This window comes from Rhinolophus sinicus, linkage group LG03 (assembly GCF_036562045.2).
Source record: "Rhinolophus sinicus isolate RSC01 linkage group LG03, ASM3656204v1, whole genome shotgun sequence".
NCBI classification, from domain to species: domain Eukaryota; kingdom Metazoa; phylum Chordata; class Mammalia; order Chiroptera; family Rhinolophidae; genus Rhinolophus; species Rhinolophus sinicus.
In genome coordinates, this window is record NC_133753.1 from 72,244,439 (window position 1) to 72,268,508 (window position 24,070).

Here is a 24,070-nt window from a genome sequence, read left to right on the forward strand (position 1 = left end):
GGATAAGGTTCTGATGACATTACCTTTTAGGATCTGCTTCAAAGGAACTTAAAACAACAAAGTATTGTCTGGTTGACAATGAATTGCTGTGGTTTAACAGCTCAGATGTAGTAGTCATGAAATAACTGCTATCAGAATCTTTAGAGAGATTTTAAGTATCATAGCTAAACAGGTTATAAAATCTGGGTCCTTACTAATGGTGCTGAAAGAATCGTTCATTAGAACAGGCATAATAGTTTAAGACAACCAAGATGATATAGAAAAAGGATACAAAAATTAAAAACTGTGATAATGTTGGCATCCTTATATGTGCCATATGACAAAGGGTATGAAGAAGAGAGTCTTGTTTGTAAAATTAAATAGGTCCTAAGAAATTGATAACAAAAATAGCATCCAAGCTGGAAAGAGGTACACTGAGAATCTCCATTACCTAGCCATGTTGTTCATTTAGCAGTATGCAATTCCTCCTTTTTCCTCTAATTCTTTTTCCTTTTCCCCCTCTATAGACATTCCATACACCAAGCTTGGGTGATGAAGAATTTGAAATCCCGCCTATCTCCTTGGATTCTGATCCTTCACTGGCTGTCTCAGATGTGGTTGGCCACTTTGATGACCTGGCAGACCCTTCGTCCTCTCAGGATGGCAGTTTTTCAGCCCAATATGGGGTCCAGACATTGGACATGCCTGTGGGCATGACCCATGGCTTGATGGAGCAGGGCGGGGGGCTCCTGAGTGGGGGCTTGACCATGGTAAGGGGCAAAACATTTTCAGGCTTACCCAAGCTTATTGGCATGGTGTTAGGGGGACAAAAGTGACTCTCTCTTCCTTCCCTGCGCCATGTGGGTATTACTTGTTCCTCATTCTTGTGGCCAAAGGCTCATCAACAAAGACTTAATTTCTTCTGAATGAATGAAATTTATCATCTGAATCAATTGTACTTTAAAAATGGTTTAAAATTATAAAATGTCTAATGTTAACTCTGAAATGAAAAGTGATTTATTGTGATTTTTGGAAAAGGTTTTTTTCCCCCCTTCTAATACGGCCTTCACATCCATATTCAAATATGAGAGTGAGAGCTGGCACATTGATTTATTCAGACACGTTCTCAACCAAACGTATTGACTGTGAATTAGTATGAGTTATACGGATCAGTGTATTGGGCTTCCAGCACATCTCATCAGTAGCACATCTCCATACATTATATTTGACACCAAACATCCCTACCATTAGCCTTATTTACTGTTTGCCTGTGTATTGTAACTTTAAAAGCCATTATTTTAGGAGGGTACAAGGAGGAAGGTTTTCGTCACCCTGTGTATCATCACTGCCTCCAAATTACTGAATAATTTATTTGCTCTTTAAATGAACTTGTCCAAAATTAAGACTTCCATGGTTATTTTTAGTTATTTTGGAATAGGCCTTTGAGTACAAGAAGTGACTTGACGAATTTCTATACTTTATTTAAAAGCTTAATATGTTTTATATGTAGACAAATTATTTGATGTTTAGAGTTTAAACGATGATACAGTGTGGGTGAGCAGGAGATTTATAAACTGTCCTGAAGTCAGGGTGGGGGGGAAGAGTGGTGTTTTTCATATTTAGTGTTTAATTAGTCCTTCTGCTTCTCTCAGGACTTGGACCATTCCATAGGAACTCAGTATAGCGCCAACCCACCTGTTACAATTGATGTACCAATGACAGACATGACATCTGGCTTGATGGGGCATAGCCAGTTGACCACCATTGATCAGTCAGAACTGACTTCTCAACTTGGTTTGAGCTTAGGGGGTGGCACCATCCTGCCACCTGCCCAATCACCTGAGGATCGTCTTTCAACCACCCCTTCACCTACTAGTTCACTTCATGAGGATGGTGTTGAGGATTTCCGGAGGGTGAGGCATTCCCTGCCAAAAATCAAATTTGCCATGATATTCTGGGATAAAATTCTTGGCATACAATGCTACTCTATCTTCACTCCTGCCCTATCATCTCCTCTGCTCTTTTTTGGGTATAGGGTCCTGCCTCTCAATTTACAGTTTATAATGCTCCTCCCAGTCTCCATCTTACTGGTTTTCACATAGTTTACTAATGTCTTAATCCTATTGCCTCTATTTTTAGCACTTCTAAAAATTCCATCCATGTGGCTAGATCATTTCCCCCAAATAAAAGTCCTTTTCTTACAGTTCTCTAGATGTGATACTTCCGCTCTTCCTTCTTATAATTCTCTTTTCTTCCCTGCAGCAACTTCCCAGCCAGAAGACAGTTGTGGTAGAAGCAGGGAAAAAGCAGAAGACCCCAAAGAAGAGAAAAAAGAAAGATCCTAATGAGCCTCAGAAACCAGTTTCAGCATATGCTTTATTCTTCCGTGATACACAGGCTGCCATCAAGGGACAGAATCCCAATGCCACTTTTGGGGAAGTTTCAAAAATTGTGGCCTCCATGTGGGATAGTCTTGGAGAGGAGCAAAAACAGGTGAGCATATAATGAGGAACTAGTAGATAGTGAATGTTCTAAAAGTTTTTAAGGGAATAAAAACTAAGTTTTCTTTTAACTTTCTTACTGTCTTATTTAATACCTGCTCTTTGTTAATGGCATTAATGGATTATCCTTTGTCTTAGAAGCTGCAGCCATACAAAGCCCAGAATACCCATATAAAAATTATTAATCAGTGATTATTGTGAAAACACTGAATCTAACTTTTCTAAGCTTTGTTTTTTTCCACTGTAAAATTAGGCTATTCCTTGGTAGGTTGCATGCTGTGGCTAACTCTAAAGTCCACTATCAAGTTTGGATTTAGAATTTAGTTTAGGATTTTCTCATTGGTTTACTTTAAACTTGAAAACCATTGTTAATCTCCCTGAATTTAATCTGGATTTCAAAGAAATAAAAAGATACAATTGAAATTGAAGATGGCTATAATTATCATTACTGTAGACTCTCAGTGAGTCTACTACTTAATACTTGAAAGAAAAAGATACATTATAGATAACATGTATCAGTTTTCTATTGCTACTTAACAAAGCACCACAAATTTAATGGCTTAAAACAATGGCAATGTATTACTTCTCATGATTCTGTAAATTGGTTGGGTGGTATTCCTGGTGTTCTTGCCTGGGCTCATTCCTGTGGTTGTAGTCAAATGACAAGCTGGTATGGCTGGCCAAGGTGACCTTGTTCCCATGTCTTGCAGTTGGTGCTACTTGTTGGCTGAGATGCCTTGGTTCTCCTTCACATGGCCTCTCATCTTCCAAATAGACTAGACTGTCTTCTTTACAGTATGGCAGACATATAGCAATGTTCCAACAGAACAAAAGATGTCCCATTGTCTCTTTGTGTCACTTCACATTTTAATGGTCAAAATAATTCATAGACTTAACTCAGATTCAAAGGAAGGGGAAATAGGTTTCAGCTTTTAATGGAAGAGGCATGAAAGATGGGAAAAATCTTGCAGCTATCATTGCAAAGAATTTAACACATTCCTTAAGGGAGAGTACACTGGTTATACACAATCCCAGGCTAAGCAGACTGCTCATATAGTTTTGGTAGGATTTGGGTCAGGATTTGTTTTGGTAATAGAAGTGGGCACTGGCTGGTGCTAGCTTTGGAAGAGGAGTTATTCCACCACGACTCCTGTTGATTGGCTGGCTTTCAGATGGCATGGTCACTGGAAAGTTTGCCATGGAGACTGTCTTGATTACTAGCTTTCAGAAGTGTATTTACTAAAAGGAGTTGTCAATATTTAGATTGAGATGAATAGAATTATCAGTCTTTTCTAGGAATATGGGCTTTTAAAACTGTCTTTCCTGCAGGTGTATAAGAGGAAAACTGAGGCTGCCAAGAAAGAGTATCTGAAAGCTCTGGCTGCATATAAAGACAATCAAGAGTGCCAGGTAAGAGGGTTAGGGTGGGGGGATATTTATTTAAACCAATAAAAAAAATTTTTGAGCTGTTTATTAGCAGTTATAAGGCTACTACCAAAAACCTGTGGAACCTATTAATACTGTGTAAAAGCTTAAAAGTATGTAACATGGTTTACCATTGTTTCCATCATAAATCTTGCCAAACAGTCTTTCTGCATTTATCCCATTTTTACTTTAGCCAGGGTAACACCTATAGGCTAACACCTGCTCTTTTCCTTTCTTTTTTCTTTTTTTTAAAATCTGTGATGTATCTCAAAAAACAAAAAAATCGGTGATGTAAATTTTGGGAGGTGATTAGAGTAACTGTGTCCTGGGGAAGACAGTAAATTTCCCAATGACATTTTGTTGTTGTTCTTTAGGCCACTGTGGAAACAGTGGAGTTGGATCCAGTGCCGCCATCACAGACGCCTTCTCCACCTGCTGTGGCTACCGTTGACCCAGCGTCTCCAGCACCAGCTTCAACAGAGCCCCCTGCCCTGTCCCCTTCCATTGTTGTTAACTCTACTCTTTCATCCTATGTGGCAAACCAGGCATCTTCTGGGGCTGGGGGTCAGCCTAATATCACCAAGTTGATTATTACCAAACAGATGTTGCCCTCATCTATCACCATGTCTCAAGGAGGGATGGTTACCGTTATCCCAGCCACAGTGGTGACCTCCCGGGGGATCCAATTAGGCCAAACCAGCACAGCTACTATCCAGCCCAGTCAACAAGCCCAGATTGTCACTCGGTCAGTGTTGCAGGCAGCGGCAGCAGCTGCTGCTTCTATGCAACTGCCTCCACCCCGGCTACAACCCCCTCCATTGCAACAGATGCCTCAGCCCCCCACTCAGCAGCAAGTGACCATTCTGCAGCAGCCTCCCCCACTCCAGGCCATGCAACAGCCTCCACCTCAGAAAGCTCGAATCAATTTACAGCAACAGCCACCTCCTCTGCAGATCAAGATTGTGCCTGGACCCACTCTGAAAATGCAGACTACCTTAGTCCCACCAGCTGTGGAAAGTAGTCCTGAGCGGCCCATGAACAACAGCCCTGAGGCCCATACAGTAGAGGAAACCTCTCCTGAGACAATCTGTGAGATGATCACAGATGTCGTTCCTGAGGTGAGCCTGTTTTCAAGTCTTTAGACCAGTGGAAATGTGTAGGAGCATTTTTGGTTGATCCAATAAAAGGGGGGTTGCTTCTTGACTGTGACTGTCCCACCCATGATACTATGTAGTGTTCTTGGTGAGAAGCATTAAAAGGGCCTCCTGTCCTAGACTGCTCCTTAACTAAGCAGAGTACTGTAGTTCGACTAGAGGTACAACCTCGGCCCAGAGTTATTTTTTGGTGGTACTTACCCAAGGATCCTAAGCTTTGGATGCAAGTCCTTCCATTTCTCCTATGTCTGGACTGCTTGGCTTGATGTTTTTATAAGTGGGGGATGGATAGGGGATATAGCTAGAAAATTCAATTGGTTCATATCAGTGAATCCAAAGTGATATAAACAGATGCCAATTTACCCTAGTTTTAACTTGTACATAACCAGTAGTCATTTTAAAATATGGGTCTGTTGAGACTAGTATCACAATTGAAGCAATGATTTTAAAGTAAAGGAAATAATACCCGTCAGGAAGAAACTGAATCTCCAAGTTGTTTTTTCCTTTTGCTAATGGCACATTTTGTCTTCTCTTAGCCCTATGATCTTAGTTGAGGTGACCCAACCTCTACTCACATTCTTTTGATATTTAAAGAGAATGTCATTCAAATGTAGAATAGTCAGTGATGAGTAAGATTAAAGAGTGCAGTGACCCACCGTGCACTGTGCACGTGTAAAACTACTACCGTGTTTCCCCGAAAATAAGACCTAGCCTGACCATCAGCTCTAATGCATCTTTTGGAGCAAGAATACAAGACCTTATATTATATCATATCATATCGTATCATATCATATCATTATTATAATGACCCAGTCTTATATTAAAATAACACCAGGTCTTATGTTAATTTTTGCTCCAAAAGACGCATTAGAGCTGATGGTCTGGCTAGGTCTTATTTTCGGGGAAACACGGTAGTCGGCCCTCCACTTACACAGATTCCCAGCTGTGGATTGAAAATTCAGTTCACCTTTGAACTGCACAGTAAATCTGTATACACATGAGGACCAGCGCAGTTCAAACCTGACTTGTTAAAGGGTCAACTATAGGGGCATATGGCCAGCATTCCCCCGATGGGAAGAATCTTGTCAGTCTGTTTGGCAAAGTTCTAAAGCCACATGTAGAGGTGGAGACCAAGAATTCACCTTTTGGAACGTTACCGCCATGTGTGAGGGATTTTAACACCTGTTCCTTGATTGGGTCCCAGACTTGACTAGTGCCTGGCTAGTAGGTAGCAAACCTAATCCATCTTTGGTGCTCTCTTCCTCTCATAGGTTGAGTCTCCTTCTCAAATGGATGTTGAATTGGTAAGCGGATCTCCTGTGACACTCTCCCCGCAGCCACGATGTGTGAGGTCTGGTTGTGAGAACCCTCCGGTTGTGAGTAAGGACTGGGACAGTGAGTACTGCAGCAATGAGTGTGTGGTGAAGCACTGCAGGTGAGTTAGTTTCTCTCCTCATAATGTAAGTATTGCTAAATTCATTGTTGGAAAACGTGATAACCCTGAGCATATCAGTGTTACCTGATCTTAGGTAGAGTAGGTTGCTATATATATGTCTGATTATAGAGGCTATTATAGAAAAGTTCTCCAGCTTAAAAAGAGCTTACATTTGTCACATAGACAAAGATGACAAAATTAGCAGTTCCCACTTTTCAGGTACATTACCTTTATGTATGCTCTTTAAGTGTATGGTGATGCATTAAGCAGTTAGTGACTAGGAAGATTAGCTTATCTCCTTAGTGCAAATCAGACCATTTAGGGAATTAGAATTTGAGGAGAAATGGGTAAGTGGTAAGTAGCACGGTAAGGTGCGAAGTATGGCAGGAGTGGGAAGAGTGGGGGAGAGGTCCTGAAGATTTTGCCCATCTCCTCAAGTTTTCCTGAGATTTACCTACATCCATGAAACGAAACATTGGTATTTTCTATCCCAAATCCTCTCCAGTAAACTAGGATCGCCTATACTTGTGACTTTTAGGCCCATTGCCCTAATATTCCTACTGGGTGATACCATCTGACCTTGATGCTACAAGAAATTAACTGGGAACTTCTTTAAGATAGTTTAAAAAAATACAGAATTGTATACCTGAAATTTATGTAACTTTACTAACAACTGTCACCCCAATAAACTTTAATTTTAAAAAAATGAAAGAAAAAAGAAGATAGTTAAAAAAGAATCTATCTAAGCTGCAATTCTAAGTTTGTGTGTCTTTTTCTCTCTTAGGGATGTCTTCTTGGCCTGGGTAGCCTCTAGAAATTCAAACACAGTGGTGTTTGTAAAATAGTCCTTCCTGTTCTCCAAGCCAGTGAAGATTTATCTGCTAGGAACATGTACAAGAGCCTGTTTCTAAAACTCAGTCTGGGTTTCTGGTAGTGCCTGATCTCAAGCCATGATGGTTCTTCATGCTTCTCCCCTTTTTTATTTCAACAAGGGGCCAGGCTATGGAGCAGGGCCATTGAGTTTGCTGTAATCTGGAACTGCTTTTTACTTTCAAGTACAAGCAGAAATGCCGGTAATAATAGCAGAGGAAAGGGTGAGGGGAATATGGACAAGCAGAACATAGGGGTGGTGGTGGTGGGGTTGTTTAAAGAAACTTGTTAGTATAATTGTCATAGGACTTCTCTAAAAGATTATTAAAATTATGGAAGAGTACACATCAGCTTTGAACCTGTCGTTGTGTGCATCCATTTTAAAGGGGATAGAAGGTTGAATTAAAAGTTACATACACTCTTAAACAGAGAGCTGTTACCATCATATCTATACATTGCTTTGAGAACAAAGGTTTTCAACACAGTAGGTACACTGGGCTGTAGGGACAATAACATCACCCAGGAGTTTTTTAATTCCTCTTTACAAATAGCATTTCTGTAGTCAGTGTCCCTCCTTACCTCAGTTACCACAGTTTATGAGTATAACAAGCAGAACTCTTCATGCTTAAATTAATAAGGGGTTTCACCAAAGTGTACAGATAAGTTGTGTTCACTTGTGTTTGATGAAATAACTTTTAAAAGATAGACCAGAGGTCTTTTCACTTACATAATACATGTAGGCTAATTCTCTGCACAGATGGCACTTATTTAAATCTAAAATGTGCTTATTTCATTTTTCTTGGAAATGAACAAGAGACTAGCAAAGCCACATAGTTGTAACAGAATAAACAAGTGTTTAGAGCATGATAGCCCTAGTGATAACCTTAACTCAGATCTTACCTTGAGAAATGCTGTCCTAGGAACCCCTTTCTTGATTACCATGTTCATATACTAATTGCTAATAACTTTGATCCTACACTGTATAATCAACATTTTAATGCTTTCCATGCATTCATTTAGTTTGAACCCTTACAACAACCCACGAGGTAGGTAATATTCCCAGTTCACATATCAGGAATCATACTGAGAGAGATGAGTTACATAAGATCACATACTATTAAGTGGCAAAGCTAAAATTTGACCTTGAAATCCCAGCTACAATATAAACTTTTATTTAAATAAGGAAAAAAGCTATTATACAAATATTGCTCTTCAGGTGCAGCCTGTAGAGCCATGGCTATGGATGCTTAGCTTTGTGAGGAAGTGCCTTCTATAGATTTTTAGGTTTGGAGATGATACCATCTGGATATCTTTGCTTGAATCGGGCAACCACATCTGGATCTAATAGGTGGATCCCATCCAGTTGGTTTCCAAGAGTGATCCTGAAGCAAGGGGAAAGATGGAGCAAACCAAAAATCCTGGAATTAAAATGCTTAATATTGTTAAAAGATGCATACCTTTTATTAATACTGCCTATCATTTCACTGAATATTCGTGCCAATTATTTTAAAAAGACTTTGATATTAGATTAAAATATGGTAGCATGACTGGTTAGGAATTGGGCACAGATTCTGGTGTTAAAACAGGCAGGATCTGTATTGCTGAAGGGTTAATAATTGATGGCTAACCAGGCCTTCTTCACAAAGCTGTTGCTGCCAGTGAGTATTCTTTGGATAAGTAAAATGCTAGCAGCATGTCTTTTAAAGCTCTACTACAGGATCAAAGATACTAAAATTGTTGATACATTAAATAGATTCTTAGTTAACCACCAGGGGGCAGATTCAAAACATCCCTAGAATAACTGAAGAAGATCTTTAGGAGGCAAGAGAGTGGAGATCCTAGCAATCAGTGGTTTGAGTCCTAAAACCTGTTGGGTTTCTAATGAGTGTTGCAGAATCCCATAAAACAGCTGAAATGTAAGCTTAAGCGGTTTATGAATCCTCCGAAACCCATTTACAGACAATATGAGGCGAAGCTCTACTAACTTGTCCTTACTAACTTGTCCTTGACGATAAATAGTTTTGCCCTTGGAGACATGCATGTTCTCTGGTCACCTACCAGTTGGGTTGCACATTGTGTGGTCGTCCAAATAACTCAATCTTCCGAGTGCCAGGGGATAGTCTCTCAATCATGCCATAGATTTCATCTGGTTTATGACTGGTGGAACGAACCTAGGAAATAAAGGCTCTAGCTACTTTTCAGTTACCCAAGATTGCAATTCTAGCCCTTTGCATTACGTATGATCCAAATGATAAGAATACGCCTGACCTGAATAACTGCTACCAATTAAAATGTGGAAGCTGTGGATGCCTGCGACAACACATACCTCAGCTACGATCACATCACAATCCAGACCCTGGTTGAAGCCTTGGGGATTTCCTTTGACACCAACCTGCTCACCACAGAGAAAAGATTACCTTATGAAACCCCAGTATGTGAACTTTTTCTCAATAAGAAATCAAACAATTCCTCTTTTTCCTCCACCTAATGAATTGGGTCCGACTGCTGCTCACCAAGCAGTGCTCCTTCCCATGGTTCAACCAGTGACCTGTACGGCCCGTCCGAATGATACGTTGCAGTTGATTTGTCTTCACCCAGATAATTTCATCTACCCGTTCATAACTGTGGGGCATAAGAAAGAGAACTAGAGCTTTAATCAGGCTTTCAGTTTACGAGTAATACCATCTACAGAGGCAAGGAATCAAAGGGAGAAGATACACATATCTCAACTATAGCAATGTATGTATTTAGTTACCTCAAAAGGAAGCAACAGGATGATTGCTACTTACCCCCAAAGGTTCAGACATTCTCTGCCCAATTCCATGGCCCTAGAAAGAAATAAAGGTTAAACAGCTACTTCTATGCCCATATTTTTTTCTCTCTTCAAGATATGTGTTATTTTCAGTAGACATTCAGTGAACATTTACATGCAAGACACCACTAGGGCAAAGGATGGATCTAAGAATGTAAAGATAAAACATATCTATTCTCAATGGTCTTACCTTTCACAAGGAACAAATGGAGAGTTAAGTAGAATTCAAGGTATAATTTATGTTATAAACAGGCATTAGGTCTCAGCAGAAAACAAGGCTAACTCAATCTGTATTTAATAGCATGGGTAGGAAAACCCAGGATTTTATTCCCACCCAGTACTCACTCTGTTCTATATCTACCCATAACTACATATCTTTGAACTGCATTACCTGCCTGTGACCCAGAGGAAGAGAAAGCCATCATCCTGCAGTACTGGTATGTTGAGCCTGCGCATCTCATCATCTGTCAGGGTCCCATAGGGCAGCTCCATGTGAATATCCCAGGGTGGGTCAGCCATCACAACTGCAAACTTGCCCAAGATACTGACGTCCAGGTAGCGGATATCACAACAGATCCACTGCATGAGGTGGTATTTGGTCATCTTCCCTTCCTCCACTCTCAGATTCATGGCCCCAGTCCCTCTTTGCCATTTGATTTTCCTACTCCCTTCTAAGCATATCTGTCCCACTCCATTCCCAATCAGCAAGACAGAACACTGATTATGCCCTACTTTCCTACATGTATAGTGGCCCTACTTAGATATAAGTCCATAATCTGAGATAAGTTTTCTGAGACAAGTACCTGAGGTGGGAAGAGTCGATCTGCACTGGAGTCACCTCCAACACTCTGTGTAAGAGCAAGCTCCTGGCTTGGTGTATGGTCTTTGCTCCCAGGAGCCTCAGAATCCATGCAAGCATCAATTTCATAGTGAACATACTTGCAGGTATCCATGTGGAAACATGTGTTAAGGAAAGAGCAGTCACCTAATGACTCATCAGTGTGTTTGTTAATGATTCGTCTGGGGAAATAAAAAAGGGGAAGCAGAATCAAGATGGTGTTCCAGAGTTAGGTCCCATAGTTCAAATTCCAAATTGTTTCAAAATTTCCCATTTTTAACCCTCTCCTAACTTTCTCTATCGTTAGAGCTTTCTCTAAGAGTTTTCAGAGAAGAGGAAGGCAGGTGACATGGAAATCCGTAATTCACACTAAAGAAGAGATTTAATTCCTCTCTGAGCCAAGACATAACTGCCGTGTCTTACAACAGGAAGGACGGAAGGGCTCGCTGGTTATAGCGGTACAAAACACTGACCTAAGAACCCAGGGTCCTGTTTCTCCTGGGATCATCTTCCTTCCAGAGAACTTTCACTGTGGCTCAGAGACAGAGATGCCTTGCTATTGCAAGAAGAAAGGGGCATTTACAAAAAAAACAACCTCTCACATCTTTTTGGGAGTACAGCTTGTATTCCATCCCACAGAACACTACTTCTAAAAGTATACCTTCAGAGTCTGGAGATGTTAGACAAATCATATGAAAACCTTTTAACAAGATTAAAGACATAACCCCAAAGACTGGAAGGAATGTGCTGAAAAGGAATGACTACTTCTTGGAGACCCATCCCATCTCTCCCCTCCCAAGAGACCTGAAGTGCAGCTTGCGACAGGGCCGATCAGCATCACTGGCTTTCATGCACTCCTCCTTGGTTCCATAGTCACAGAACTCTTGCACTTGGGCCCGACCTCGTGACCGAAACTTTTCAACAATGGATTGTTCCTTGGCTGTTGTAGTATTCAATAGCTCTAGGATCTCCTGACTGACCTGTGACAGAAGGAGCCGTAGACTTCAGAGTCTGTAGATAAAATGAGCCCTTAAGCCATCTCTATAAACTCTACTTGACAATAATGCCCACCAAAACTACTTATATTTGTTAGGTACCAAACCCAATGACAGTGCTAAGCACTTGACTGTTTAGCTCTGAGTCTACACAATAATTCTATAAGGGAGGGTACTCTGGTTATCCTCATGTTACAGATGAGAAGACTAAGGCTTAAGAGAAGGTAACTTGTTCAAATGCACACAGCTAGAAGTAGCAAATGGATGGGAACTCATGTGGGTCCAGTATTTATACTCAGAACCACAATACAATAAGTTCTTTCTTAACATCATCGATAGGTTCTACGACTTTAAGCAAAATGATGTATAATGAAACCAATTTTACAATAGCCTAATTGATATAAACAAGAGTTCCTACAGCATCTCATTAAATGTGACAAAATCACTTTGAACGAAACGACCTTATTCAAGGACCTGCTGTACTGGCGATTCACATTGTCTAATCAATTTCTGTAATTACTGGTACACATGACTATCCTCCAGTATTCGTCTCCATTCATCTCCCTCTATTTCTATATTTGGATTCCTCTTCTCTTGATCTCATGGTTCTTGCAAACAGATGACAAAGATTCTCTAAATCAATTTCTCAACACGCATTATTCACATTTCGGGCCAGATAATTCTTTGTTGTGTAGGGGTTGCCCTACTATGACTGTAGGATGCTTGGCGGCGTCACTTGCCGCTACCCACTAGATGCCGGTATCACTCCCATGCTGTGACAACCAAAAATGTCTCCAGACAGTGCCAAATGTCCTCTCTGGGGAAGAAGAGGGGCAAAATCATCCCCAGGTGAGAACCGCTGCTCTAAACCTTCAATTCTAATAATTGTTCCTTGCCCTAGGAGTAAATTCCTCTCAACTAAAGCTATAATTCAAAGTATATGTGTAAAAGCAATTCCATCTGCCCCTACCTTCTTGCTCTGTTGTTCCTTAGTAGACTGCTGGTTCAGAAGGCTTTCTATCTCCAGATCAACATCTGATGCAGCATGTTTTCTGGATTTCTTGGCTGGCTCCTTAGCTGCTTCTGATGCTGAAGAGGCCAGACCACAGGCCAAAGAGCTAGCAAAGGCAGCTGCTGTGGTTGAGTCCTGTTCTGCACGCCGCTTCTGCCCTGTAATAGTCCCTGTGACCTCCCCAGGGCCCTTGTTTTCTGCCACCGCGACCATCATGGCAGAGAGCTTGGAATGATCTGCATAGGTCACAAGGGTGGGATGTGCATCATCTTGTAAGAGACCTCGCTTTACCTCAATCAACTCCTGGGCTGCAAACTTCTGTAGGAGGCTTTCCACCCCATCTTGAGTAGCAGGGGCATCTGGCTAGGGAAGGAGGGGAGAGCAATAAGACACTGACCGTGAACCCAAGAAAAGAAGTGCTAGATCCCAACCCTGTCTAATCAGGTCATTACCGTGGAGATGGCAAGACGGATGGACACAGCATCAGTGGGCAATGTTAGGGCTAGATCAGAGAGGTGGTGTAGCAACTTCTTCTCTAATTCGGGGTCTGTAGCTAATTCAGGAACTGCTGAAGCTGTGCTGGGCTTAGAGCCACCAGAAGTGGGTGCAGCAGGCACTGGGCTGTCACTGCGGAAGGTTGGCGACAATGCTGCCTCTGGATTCCGTAGATCTAGGCGTGAAGAGAAGTCAAAATGAAAAAGGGCAACCACTGTCACTATATACATTCCCGAGGAGTCAAATTCTCCAGCATTCACAGGATACAGTTCTTTCATTTCATGTAAGAAATCCTCTGACCACATTTACCACGAGATAACTTTTCCTCAATCATACTCAAGAATTCACTGGTTTCCCAATATAATCCTCAATTTTTCTGGGAACAGCTTACCTTTTCTCTACTGGATAAGCAGTATTTTCCTAATTCCTTGTCCTTGCGTGCTTCAAAGGAAATAAATGCGCAACACAGTAGATAAAAATGTCCACGGCACTTCCATTCAAGTCATTCTAAATGACAACTGATAAAAATCAACCTAAACTTAAAAGCCAGAAATATTTTCAACAACCTAAGCTGTAATCAGATCTTTAGAAATGGAGTTTGAATTTTTATGAATTAAGGCCACTGGACATCAGAGGGTATACAAAAATGACAGTGTTGGGACGTTAGAATGATGTAAGCTTTAACATCAAACACAAAAATCTTCTAAAACTTTGCTGAAGCCCTGGTCACATGATATTCCCTAACTATTTTTATCACCTACTCTACTACTTCACAAGCTGGGTAGCCAAGATTTAAGAATATAAAATGAGGACAAAATATTACCATTGGAAAAACCTAATATCTGTGTATTATTAAGTTAAAATACAAGTGAAATATTAAACTCTCAGGACTTATACTGGATGTAAGTGAGCCATTAGTTAACATTCAGAAATATTTTGGTTACTTAGAAATTTCCACTCTAGGAACTGACTTTAGTAAAATTTGACTGAGAAATTCCAAGGACAATTGAGCTGAACTACACCAAACACCTTGCTGAAACAGTTAAATTTTATGAAAATAATTTACATTCTATTTGGAAAACAGACTCCACAACTCCACATTAGCTGGAAATGTTAAATAATTGACATAACTTTCTTCACCTTGCTTACTTATGATTCCTTTATGTTCTGCTCAATCTTAGACTAGAACTTTTGCCACGTGAAGAGATAAAAAGTCTTTGTTTTGTTTTAGTAAAGAGGTGTTGTACACATGGAAGGGTCATGGAAACACTATGATGGTCTGGATAAGAAAGAGTTTGAGAGCAATTGACCTCAGCTAAAAATATGTAAGACATATAAGTGACAATTACTACTCAGCTTACTTGGAAGACTACAGGCAAAAATCCTGCACTGAACAGGATTGACTCAGTGACTATAGAAGTCCCTTGTAATTCAGAGATTTTACAAGTTTAATAAATTTGAGTTAAAATACCATAATTATAATTTACACTACAGTCAAACTGAGTTTTGTGTCAGTCAAGTTTAAAATTTTTTTGAAGTAACCAAAAATTTATTTCATTAAGCAACCTAACTATGCACAATCAATGATAAATTTCATTAAGGCAGAAGAAAAAGAAACACAAGGTTTTTTAAAATTAGGATTTCAGGCATTACATCCACAAATTGTTTTATACATTATATATTGACCCTTACAAAGGATGCCAAAGGGAGTAAATTATGTTAAGCTATTAATATAAAGATTCTGATAATAGAAACGGGCTAAAGGAAGATATAGGTAAGTTCTAAATCAATACTTAGCATATAGATCCTTTACTATGTTATGCAGTTTTGAAATTTTTAATATTTTAAGCCATAAATTATCCAACCCCCCCACACACACACACACACACACACACACTACGTTCAAACTTTGTGCCAGGCACCTTGTAATATGCTGTTGTCATTAGTACGAGTTTTATTTCGTTAATAAAGGCCTAAGCTCCCAAGGACAATCCCTATTACATCTTTTTTTTTTTAAACCACTTACTGAGGTATGATTGACATGTAAAAAGCTGTATATATTTAATGTATACAACTCAGTGACTTTGGAGAGAAGTATACACAACCATGAAATCATCAACACCATTGAGGCCAAAGGCATATCCCAAAGTTTCTTTCTGCTGCCTTTATTATTATTATTTGTGTGTGGTTAGGCCACTTAACCTAAGATTTACCCTCTTCGGAAATGTTTAAGTTTACACTACAGTTTTGTTAGCTATAGGCACTATGCCGTATAGATCTCTAAAACCTATTTATCTTGCATAACTAAAACTTGTACCCTTTGACCATCACCTCCCCATTTCCCCGTCCCCCAGTCCCTGGCAATCACCATCTTGCTCTCTACTTCTATGACTTTGACTATTTTAGACCGTACATCTCAAATATATTCTAAGTCAGATCATATAATATTTGTCTTTCTGTGTCTGACTGACTTATTTCACTTAATATAATGTCCTCCAGGTCCACCCTGGCAGGATGTCTTTCTTTAAATGGCTGAGTAATATTCCACTGTATGTATATTCCACATTTTCTTTATCCATTCATCCATCAATGAACATTTGGTTGTTTCCATATCTTGGCTATTGAACGTCACGCTGCAATGAACATGGGTGTGCAGGTATCTCTTCAGGATCCTGATTTCAATTCTTTTGAGTACACAGAAGTAGGACTGTTGGATTATATGGCAACTCTATTTATTTTTTGAGGAACCTCCATACTGTCTTCCATAATGGCTATACCAATTTAGATTTCCACCAACAGTGAATCAGAGTTACCTTTTCTCTTTACCAACATTTGCTATCTTTCAATTTTTTAATAATAGCCATCCTAACAAGTATGAGGTAATATCTCATTATGGTTTTGATGCGCATTTCCTTGATTAGTGATGTTGAATACCTTGTCGTATACCTGCTTACATCTCTAAGTGTTCTTTAGAGACTTATATTACATCTTGATTTTGCATATTTTGCTTGTTTCTTGCAATGTAATGCAGAAGAAAATAATGAGTGTTGTCAGTAATTAAAATAAATGTCAAATTACTGAGCATTTTCTATGATTTCAAATTTTCAATCAGTGCTTCAGAAACACTCTTATTAATGTAATCTAATCCAAATTCTTTTTAGGAACATACTTATTCATTACCATACTATTTTTTCATTACTGCCAAAAAAAAAATGTTCTTGAGACACTGGGTTTAAATATGCAATAATACCACATTATTTTTTTAATAAACATTTTCTCTATTAAGTTTATTTTGAATGAAGTCCAGGAGCTAACAGTTCAAAGAAAAATAACAATCCACTTTACATCGTTACATCTATTATTATATTTAAAATAATAATATATAAACTTGGTTAGATGTTAATAATGCTCTTGATTTCTTTCCTACCAACTTTTCGGGGAACTTTATTGGGGAAGGGGAACAGGACTTTATTGGGGTACAGTGTGTACTTCCAGGACTTTTTCCAAGTCAAGTTGTTGTCCTTTCAGTCTTAATTGTAGAGGGCACAGCTCAGCTCCAGGTCCAGTTGCCGTTGCTAGTTGCAGGGAGCGCAGCCCACCATCCCTTGCGGGAGTCGAACCAGCAACCTTGTGGTTGAGAAGACGCGCTCCAAATGAGCCATCCAGGAGCTCAGCGGCAGCTCAGCTCAAGGTGCCATGTTCAATCATGGACAGTCTAACTCCGAAGACTGTCGGTTCAGGCAGTTGGAGATCCGTGCTCCCAACGCTGAAGGCTGCCGATTCTATTCCTACATGGGCCAGTGGGCTCTCAACCACAAGGTTGACGGTTTGACTTCTTGACTCCCCCAAGAGATGATGGGCTGCGCCCCCTGCAACTAACAATGGCAACTGGACCTGGAGCTGAGCTGCACCCTCCACAACTAAGATTGGAAGGACAACAACTTGACTTGGAAAAAGTCCTGGAAGTACACACTGTTCCCCAATAAAGTCCTGTTACCCTTCCCCAATAAAATCTTCAAAAAAAAACACAACAACCTGGTGATGTGATTCTGGTTATGAATCTTTGTGTTAGTAACACTTCCTGGGAGTTTTCTTTTCATGACAACCAGGACACTGGAGCTGAAAATATCTCTTTTAAGGTACCCAGAAGGAAGGGGGATCATATTCAATATTGTGGAAAAATTTAATAGCTAATTAATGCAACTTATTTATGGATGGGCTTTAACCACTCTGAGTTCCCTGAAATCACATCCAAATTTTTGTATGTGTGTATATATACAAATAATAATAATAAATAAATAAATAAATATTTATTTATTTATTTATTTTGGGGAAAGATTCCAATGTTTTATCATTCTTAAAATGGGTTACTATCCAAAAAAAGATTAAGAACAGCTGGGTTCCAACTTCTTCAAAAAGTATTTGTTCATTTATTAATTCAATACATTTACTGACCATTTCCACTAGGCTGGAAACAATGTTGACATGTACTTCTAATCTAATGAAAATTGTATGTGTTGGGTTCAGCAAAATAATACATAATATTTGAGTTTATTCTTTGGTTAAGAGCTCCACTGCATATAAACAAAATGTTAGCTTGAAGATAGAAAAGTATGTCCAGTCTACTAATTTGCTGACCCCTAAAATACATCAACATCTTTATGCACATCTTCAATCTCACTAATGAAATACAATGAGCAGTTCACATATTTACCATCTGCTAAGCTTGGCCATGAAATTTTGTTTCAATTAAAATAAAGATTTATTAAGAGTAACAGTCTTCATTTCAAAAAGCTGTACTTTATGGAAAAGAGTATGGTGGTTCCTCAAAAAATTGAAAATTATAGGTATTCCACAGCTTCATGAAAGTTTGCTTTATGCCACTTTGCTTTTATGAAAGATTTACATTAGTACCTATTCTTGCTAATCAAAAAAAATCTGAAGATTTTCACTTTTATGAAAAAAAGGCGAAAAGCAAATATAGCGTGATGTGTCCCTAAGGCAACTGCTTTTTCACTTTATGCCACTGTGGCTTACAAAAGGTTTCACAGGAACGCTCTACTTTTGGATGGGGGAGGGAGGATATACCATAAGATCCAGCATTTCCACTTCTGCGTATATATCTAAAAAATTTGAAAGCAGAGTCTCAAAGAGGTATTCGTACACCCATGCTGACAGCAGCATTATTCACAATGGCCAAAAGTGTCCACCGATGAATAAATGGACAAACAAAATGTGGTACGGACACACAATGAAATACTATTCAGTCTTAAAAAGGAAATTCTGACAAATGTTACAACGTACAATGATGAACCTTGAGAACATTATGCTAAGTGAAACAGGCCAGTCATAAAAAGACAAGTAATTTATGATTCATTTATATGAGGTATCTAGAGTCATCAAATTCATAGAAACAGAAAGCGCTGCCAGGAACTGGGGGGAAAGGAGAATAGGGAATTGTTTAAGGGGTACAGAGTTTCAGTTTTGCAAGATGAAAAGTCCTAAAGACTTTTGTTATGTGTCTTTATTATGTGTATTTTGACACAAATTTTTAAAAAGTTGTACTTTAGGGTGGCCAGATGGCTCAGCTGGTTAGAGTGCGAGCTCTCAACAACAAGGTAGCTGGTTCAATTCCCACATGGGATGGTGGGCTGTGCCCTCTGCAACTAAGACTGAAAAGGGCGACTGAACTTGGAGCTGAGCTGCACCCTCCACAACTAGATTGAAGGACGACTTGACTTGGAGCAGATGGGTCCTGGAAAAACACACCGTTCCCTAATATTCCGCAATAAAAATTAAAAAAAAGAAAGTTGTACTTTAAAAATGCCAAGCTAGCAAAGGTGTCCCAGCTATTCTTTGACGGTATTATTTTGCATTCATTAATGACATGGATACATTTTAGTTTATTTAATCTCCTTATCTTTTAACATTGAGCTCAGTAGTAAACAAGTAAGGATCAGATTTCAATAATGCTATAAAAACTAAGGTGTGGTAGGAAAATTTTTATTTCCTGTGTGAAAAATACTGAAGGATCTGAACTTTAACCAAGTCTTTTGTTGCATCTTACATAACAACTTAATTAATAAACTAGTAGAATGTGTTTCATGATGTTTTCCAAAGAATCCTACATTCAAAGAAATATCTTCTTTGAAAAAATCAAAATAACTGAAAGAACAGTGATAGGCTAGGTTAATTTGTGTGTTCCATTTCTGCTTATTCACACCATACCAAATGGGCCAAAGCTCTAGGACAGCAGACAACATATATTTAATTACAACCTCAAAAATATTTTTACAGGCGTCTTAACCACGTTATTAGGTGGATGTACAAGTCAAGAAGTATTAATATTTATACCCAAAAAAGAATATTTACATTCAAGGGAGAATACAATCTTGTCAAAATTATTAAACATGCTAAGCAAGGACCTGGATGAAGTATCGAGGCTCTAGTGGTTAGATTTGCACATGGCATAAAGTACACTCTCACGGTTTTAAAAAAATTTCATAGATCATTTTGTTAAAGTATACAACTACTTGAATCCTCAAGTCCCCTTCAAATTGCTACTGCTGAAGGGAAAACAAATTACTCCATACTACAATTAAATAAATATCTCTAGAAGAAATGCACTTACCCAAGGCTGTCACATCTTTCTACACTGCAAAAGAGGCCCAGGGGACTAAAACAGAGTGATAGACTATCCATGTGGAGAATATGGGGAAGTGACAGAACAAGCCTACTTACATTACCTTGTACTGAAACACGTATATTGAAAAGTCAATAACTTAATGTCCAAATGCTGAGTTTTTAGTTATAAAAGAATGGAACCATCAGCCCCTCTTCTTTTCAGCTGATTGAGCAACTCACCAGGATAGCCCACATCCCACTGCTGCTTTCCGAATGACCACTTAAAGGACCTCTTCAACAGGTTCCATAGAATAGATGTTTCTCTGATTTCTCTCAAATACTACCCAAATACAATCTGTTTTGCAACAATGTTATTTATTCCATGCAAATCAGTTCATATGCAATTGGTAAATAAGGGAATGTCAAAATAATAGAAAATTTGTTGGTTCACACATGATTTTTCTCATCATGTTAATGTTTGGAAGTGGTCAGGGACAAATATTTTCAGTTAAACAGAAAACTTTGGCAATATACAAATACCTTAAGAAAAAAATGTCAGAATGCTATAGAAATTACTTTTTATGGAAATATAAGCAAAGACAATTAAATAAAAAAAATCACACATTACACACTGTATTAGGAAAAATAAATAGCAAAATGCTTTAGGCCATCCGAATTGGAGAAAGAGGTGAAAATCAACAGTAGATTAACAACCATAGGTTAGAAAGACCCAGGTATAACTTTTGAAATTAGGAAACCCTTGGTGGCTGATAAAAATGTATCCAAAATTATACTGCATATACATTAATAGTACCCTTTAATCAGAAAAAATCTTGTACATCATTATCACCTATTTATGCATTATCATTTTAGAACCCAGAAATCAAAGACATTGATACTTAGATGACTTTATCAAGTTTAAGTAACTAATGAGTGAAATTATCAAGTCTGGGTATCTAGACATCCAGAGTAGTGTCCTTTCTATCATGCTATTACTTAGAGATTTTAAGATACTGTTTAAAAATATTTTTCTAGGGCTGAGCTGCCGCTGAGCTCCCAGACGGCTCAGTTGGTTGGAGCGCATTCTCTCAAACACAAGGTTGCTGGTTCGACTCCCCCGAGGGATGGTGGGCTGTGCCCCCTGCAACTAGCAATGGCAGCTGGACCTGGAGCTGAGCTGTGCCCTCCACAACTAAGACTGAAAGAACAACTTGAAGCTGAACAGCACTCTCCACAACTGAGATTGAAAGGACAACAACTTGACTTGGAAAAAAAGTCCTGGAAGTACACATTGTTCCCCAATAAAGTCCTGTTCCCCTTCCCCAATAAAATCTTTAAAAAAAGAAAAAATTTTTTTCTAATAAAAACATTAAATTAAAAAAAAAAAAGCCGTTTTAAAAAATCTAAGTTGCTGGTTTGGTGGCTTCAAGAAGTGCAACACTTTGCACTATGTTAAGCTATCTGGGATAGATGAAGAAAATGCAAAGGTATTTCCCTTGGTTAAACAAAAACAGACTAATGGATGGAAGCAAAAGTAGGAGTCCCAGGGCATAGGCTATGGGGATGGAATGATTTTCATTATATATCAAAACACCAGTGAGATTTAACTATGCAAGTATTTTTAGTAGAATATTATAAGGGTTCTAGTAACAGAGTTACACAGATTTTGAATAGAGTACTTCAAAACCTATTTCTTCTATAAGCCCTGCTATTTTTTAATGCAGACGTCTGCAGAAAGCAAGGTTTTCCAGGAACACACACAAACATACCTATACAGTAAAAATGCCTCTAAATATATCTTTCCAGAATGCTTTTTTTAAAAAAAAGATGATGAGATGCTTAAGGCCAGTAACAGGAGTCTATGATAAATTAGGAAGCAATTGGGTTATTTCTCTATGATAGTGATGTAATTGTTAGATTTTCTATCTAACTTTGATATGCATAAATAAAAGGCTCAGACACAGAGGAAACCAAAGAATAAGAAAAAATACGAGAGAAAACTGGATCTACAAGAGGTCAAAGGAATTTAAGTTTATATATCAAGAAATACATTCTCCCTCTTGGGTAATTCAGTAACTACTCCAATGCTTGACTACTAATTAATCCCTAATCATATGACTTGCACTTCTTCCTCTCCTCATCCTTCCCTCTTTACTTCTTTTCAATGATCTAAGCCCTATCTATATAGCCATCAAAACCAAATTCCAAGTGCCAGCTCCTCCATGATGCTTTTCACTAAACCAACTCTTGTTATTTCTCCTTTCACTGTATTCATTGAGGACTCATTCATTTGGCATTTTACATGTATCATATTGTATCTGATTTGTTATAAGCATCAATCCTTTAACCCCAACTAAATTTCAAATTCCGTGAGGGCAGGGTCAATGTCATACTTATTTTTGTCTAACTAGACTCATGCACACTGTAGCAACACAATAGATGTTTGTTTATTTATTTATTTTGGTGTGAGAGTCCTGCCAAGGCATTTGCTAGTTCCAGGGACAAGAGTATGTCTGCGTGGATCTGATATGTACCAAGACAAGAGTTAGTGATGGACTAGAATATATAAATAAACATTTGAACAAGCTACCACAGCCGTGGTATAGAGTCAGTATGTTTGTAGAGCTTCAAAACTGATTTGCCTTAAATCATTCTCAGGGCTCATGCTGGGGATGGGTGATGGGTAGGACTTGAAAATCTTTTGAGGCTCCTTCGTTTTATGACTGACACGGGGGAAACGGGAGGGGAGAAAAAGTTTAAAAACAAACAAAACCGTTTTCAGATTCCTGCTCGGTTTGTAAATGACTGAAACAATGTCAGTGCCTCTTTTCATTTAGTAAAACCGAGTGCAACACTGTGAAGGCCACTGCGATGGGCACTGTGGATATTAAGATTTGGTGCTTGCTCTCTCGGTGCCCAGCCACAGATAAACGACCACTACAAACCAGTCGCTGTAACAGACAGGAACAAAGCGCCATAGGAGCAACAAAAAAAGGGGACTTGCTACTTCGAGAGACAGGGCTGAGACCTGGCAAACGCGACATTCTTTAAGACTTAAGAGGAATCAGCCAGGGGACGGGGGTGGGGCCCAGGCGTCAAACCCAGGAAAGCGAACGTAAGGAACCAAAGCCAAGGGTGGGAAAGAACCTCAACTACTTGCAGAGGGGCGAAGCATCTGTGCTACTGAGGGACGAAAGAGAGTACCAATGAACAAGGCATTAAAGAAATAGCCGCTTGGAGAAGGGTGCTCACTCGGGAGCGGTCTTTTTCTACAGGGATCCCTCCCGCACACCCCGGCTACGCGGGCCAGCATAGCCCCGCGCCTCACCCAGGTGCCCCGAATCCTGCTTCCGCCTCCGCTGCAGCCTCTCCCGCAGCGAGTCTAGTTGCTTTTTGTGGGCCTGGATGGAGCTCCACGTGTCCGACATCCTAGTCGTACAGTCTGGACAAGTCTCGAATCAGGCGCGACGGACTAGCACCTCCCAGCCGGAATTCCAGGAAATGCTCAATTCTCTCGCGGACATCCCAAGGCGAACCGGAAAGAGATTCCGAGAGATGACCTAGACGGAAAAGTTACTTCCGGTTTAGCGCTCGCTTTGAAGGTGAAACGAAAGCCATCTTAGGTATTGGCAGGATGGAGGACATATTTTTTAATTGGCCCTCTTGCGTCCTTCCGGGAGCAATGAAGCTGTGGTTGCCATGTTGGTGCCTGGCAAAGAGGCCATGTTGCTTATAGGCGCGCATGCGGCCATGTTTGAGCATAAGGAGATGCTTCCTGAGGGTTGACCTTAAAATAGCGGTGGTACAGCAGCACGTGTAGTATGGGTATTTAAAATGAAGGATCACTAATTCGTCTCGGCAAAGTTTGATACATACCTTTTCCACTGAAGGCGTAGTGGGTTTATGGTTTCACGCATTCATTTGCAAGGA

General features: G+C 39.5%; 2 protein-coding genes across 3 annotated transcripts in view; one reads left to right on the forward strand and one right to left on the reverse strand.

Annotated features, from left to right (window-relative positions):
* Positions 1-7,714, forward strand: part of TOX4 (TOX high mobility group box family member 4) — a 17,002-nt gene extending 9,288 nt beyond the window's left edge. For both annotated transcript variants that reach the window (XM_019713562.2, XM_074328022.1), the window contains 7 exons: positions 507-749; positions 1,632-1,892; positions 2,242-2,472; positions 3,810-3,890; positions 4,280-5,023; positions 6,331-6,494; positions 7,279-7,714. In XM_019713562.2, coding sequence (XP_019569121.1) covers positions 507-749; positions 1,632-1,892; positions 2,242-2,472; positions 3,810-3,890; positions 4,280-5,023; positions 6,331-6,494; positions 7,279-7,339 — 1,785 coding nt within the window. In that variant the 3' untranslated portion in view covers positions 7,340-7,714. The remainder of the gene's footprint in view (positions 1-506; positions 750-1,631; positions 1,893-2,241; positions 2,473-3,809; positions 3,891-4,279; positions 5,024-6,330; positions 6,495-7,278) is intronic.
* Positions 7,715-8,520: 806 nt separating this feature from the next.
* On the reverse strand, positions 8,521-23,687 carry METTL3 (methyltransferase 3, N6-adenosine-methyltransferase complex catalytic subunit). The gene is made up of 11 exons (XM_019713563.2): positions 23,469-23,687; positions 13,474-13,691; positions 12,980-13,384; positions 11,819-11,994; positions 10,980-11,196; positions 10,568-10,755; positions 10,154-10,192; positions 9,878-9,986; positions 9,691-9,756; positions 9,423-9,535; positions 8,521-8,746 (listed from the first exon to the last, which is right to left on the reverse strand). Exons 1-11 carry the CDS (start codon positions 23,566-23,568, stop codon positions 8,635-8,637), a joined length of 1,743 nt encoding a protein of 580 aa, XP_019569122.1. The 5' UTR covers positions 23,569-23,687; the 3' UTR covers positions 8,521-8,634.
* Positions 23,688-24,070: the final 383 nt, after the last annotated feature.

Coding starts and splice junctions, on each gene's coding strand:
- METTL3 (XM_019713563.2), bottom strand. CDS start 23,568: ATGTCGGACACGTGGAGCTCCATCCAGGCCCACAAAAAGCAACTAGAC. Junction 9,757..9,877: donor ATGGGAAGGAGCACTGCTTG/GTGAGCAGCAGT, acceptor TGTGGTGAGCAG/GTTGGTGTCAAAGGAAATCC. Junction 8,747..9,422: donor CACAATGTGCAACCCAACTG/GTAGGTGACCAG, acceptor CCCTTGCTTCAG/GATCACTCTTGGAAACCAAC.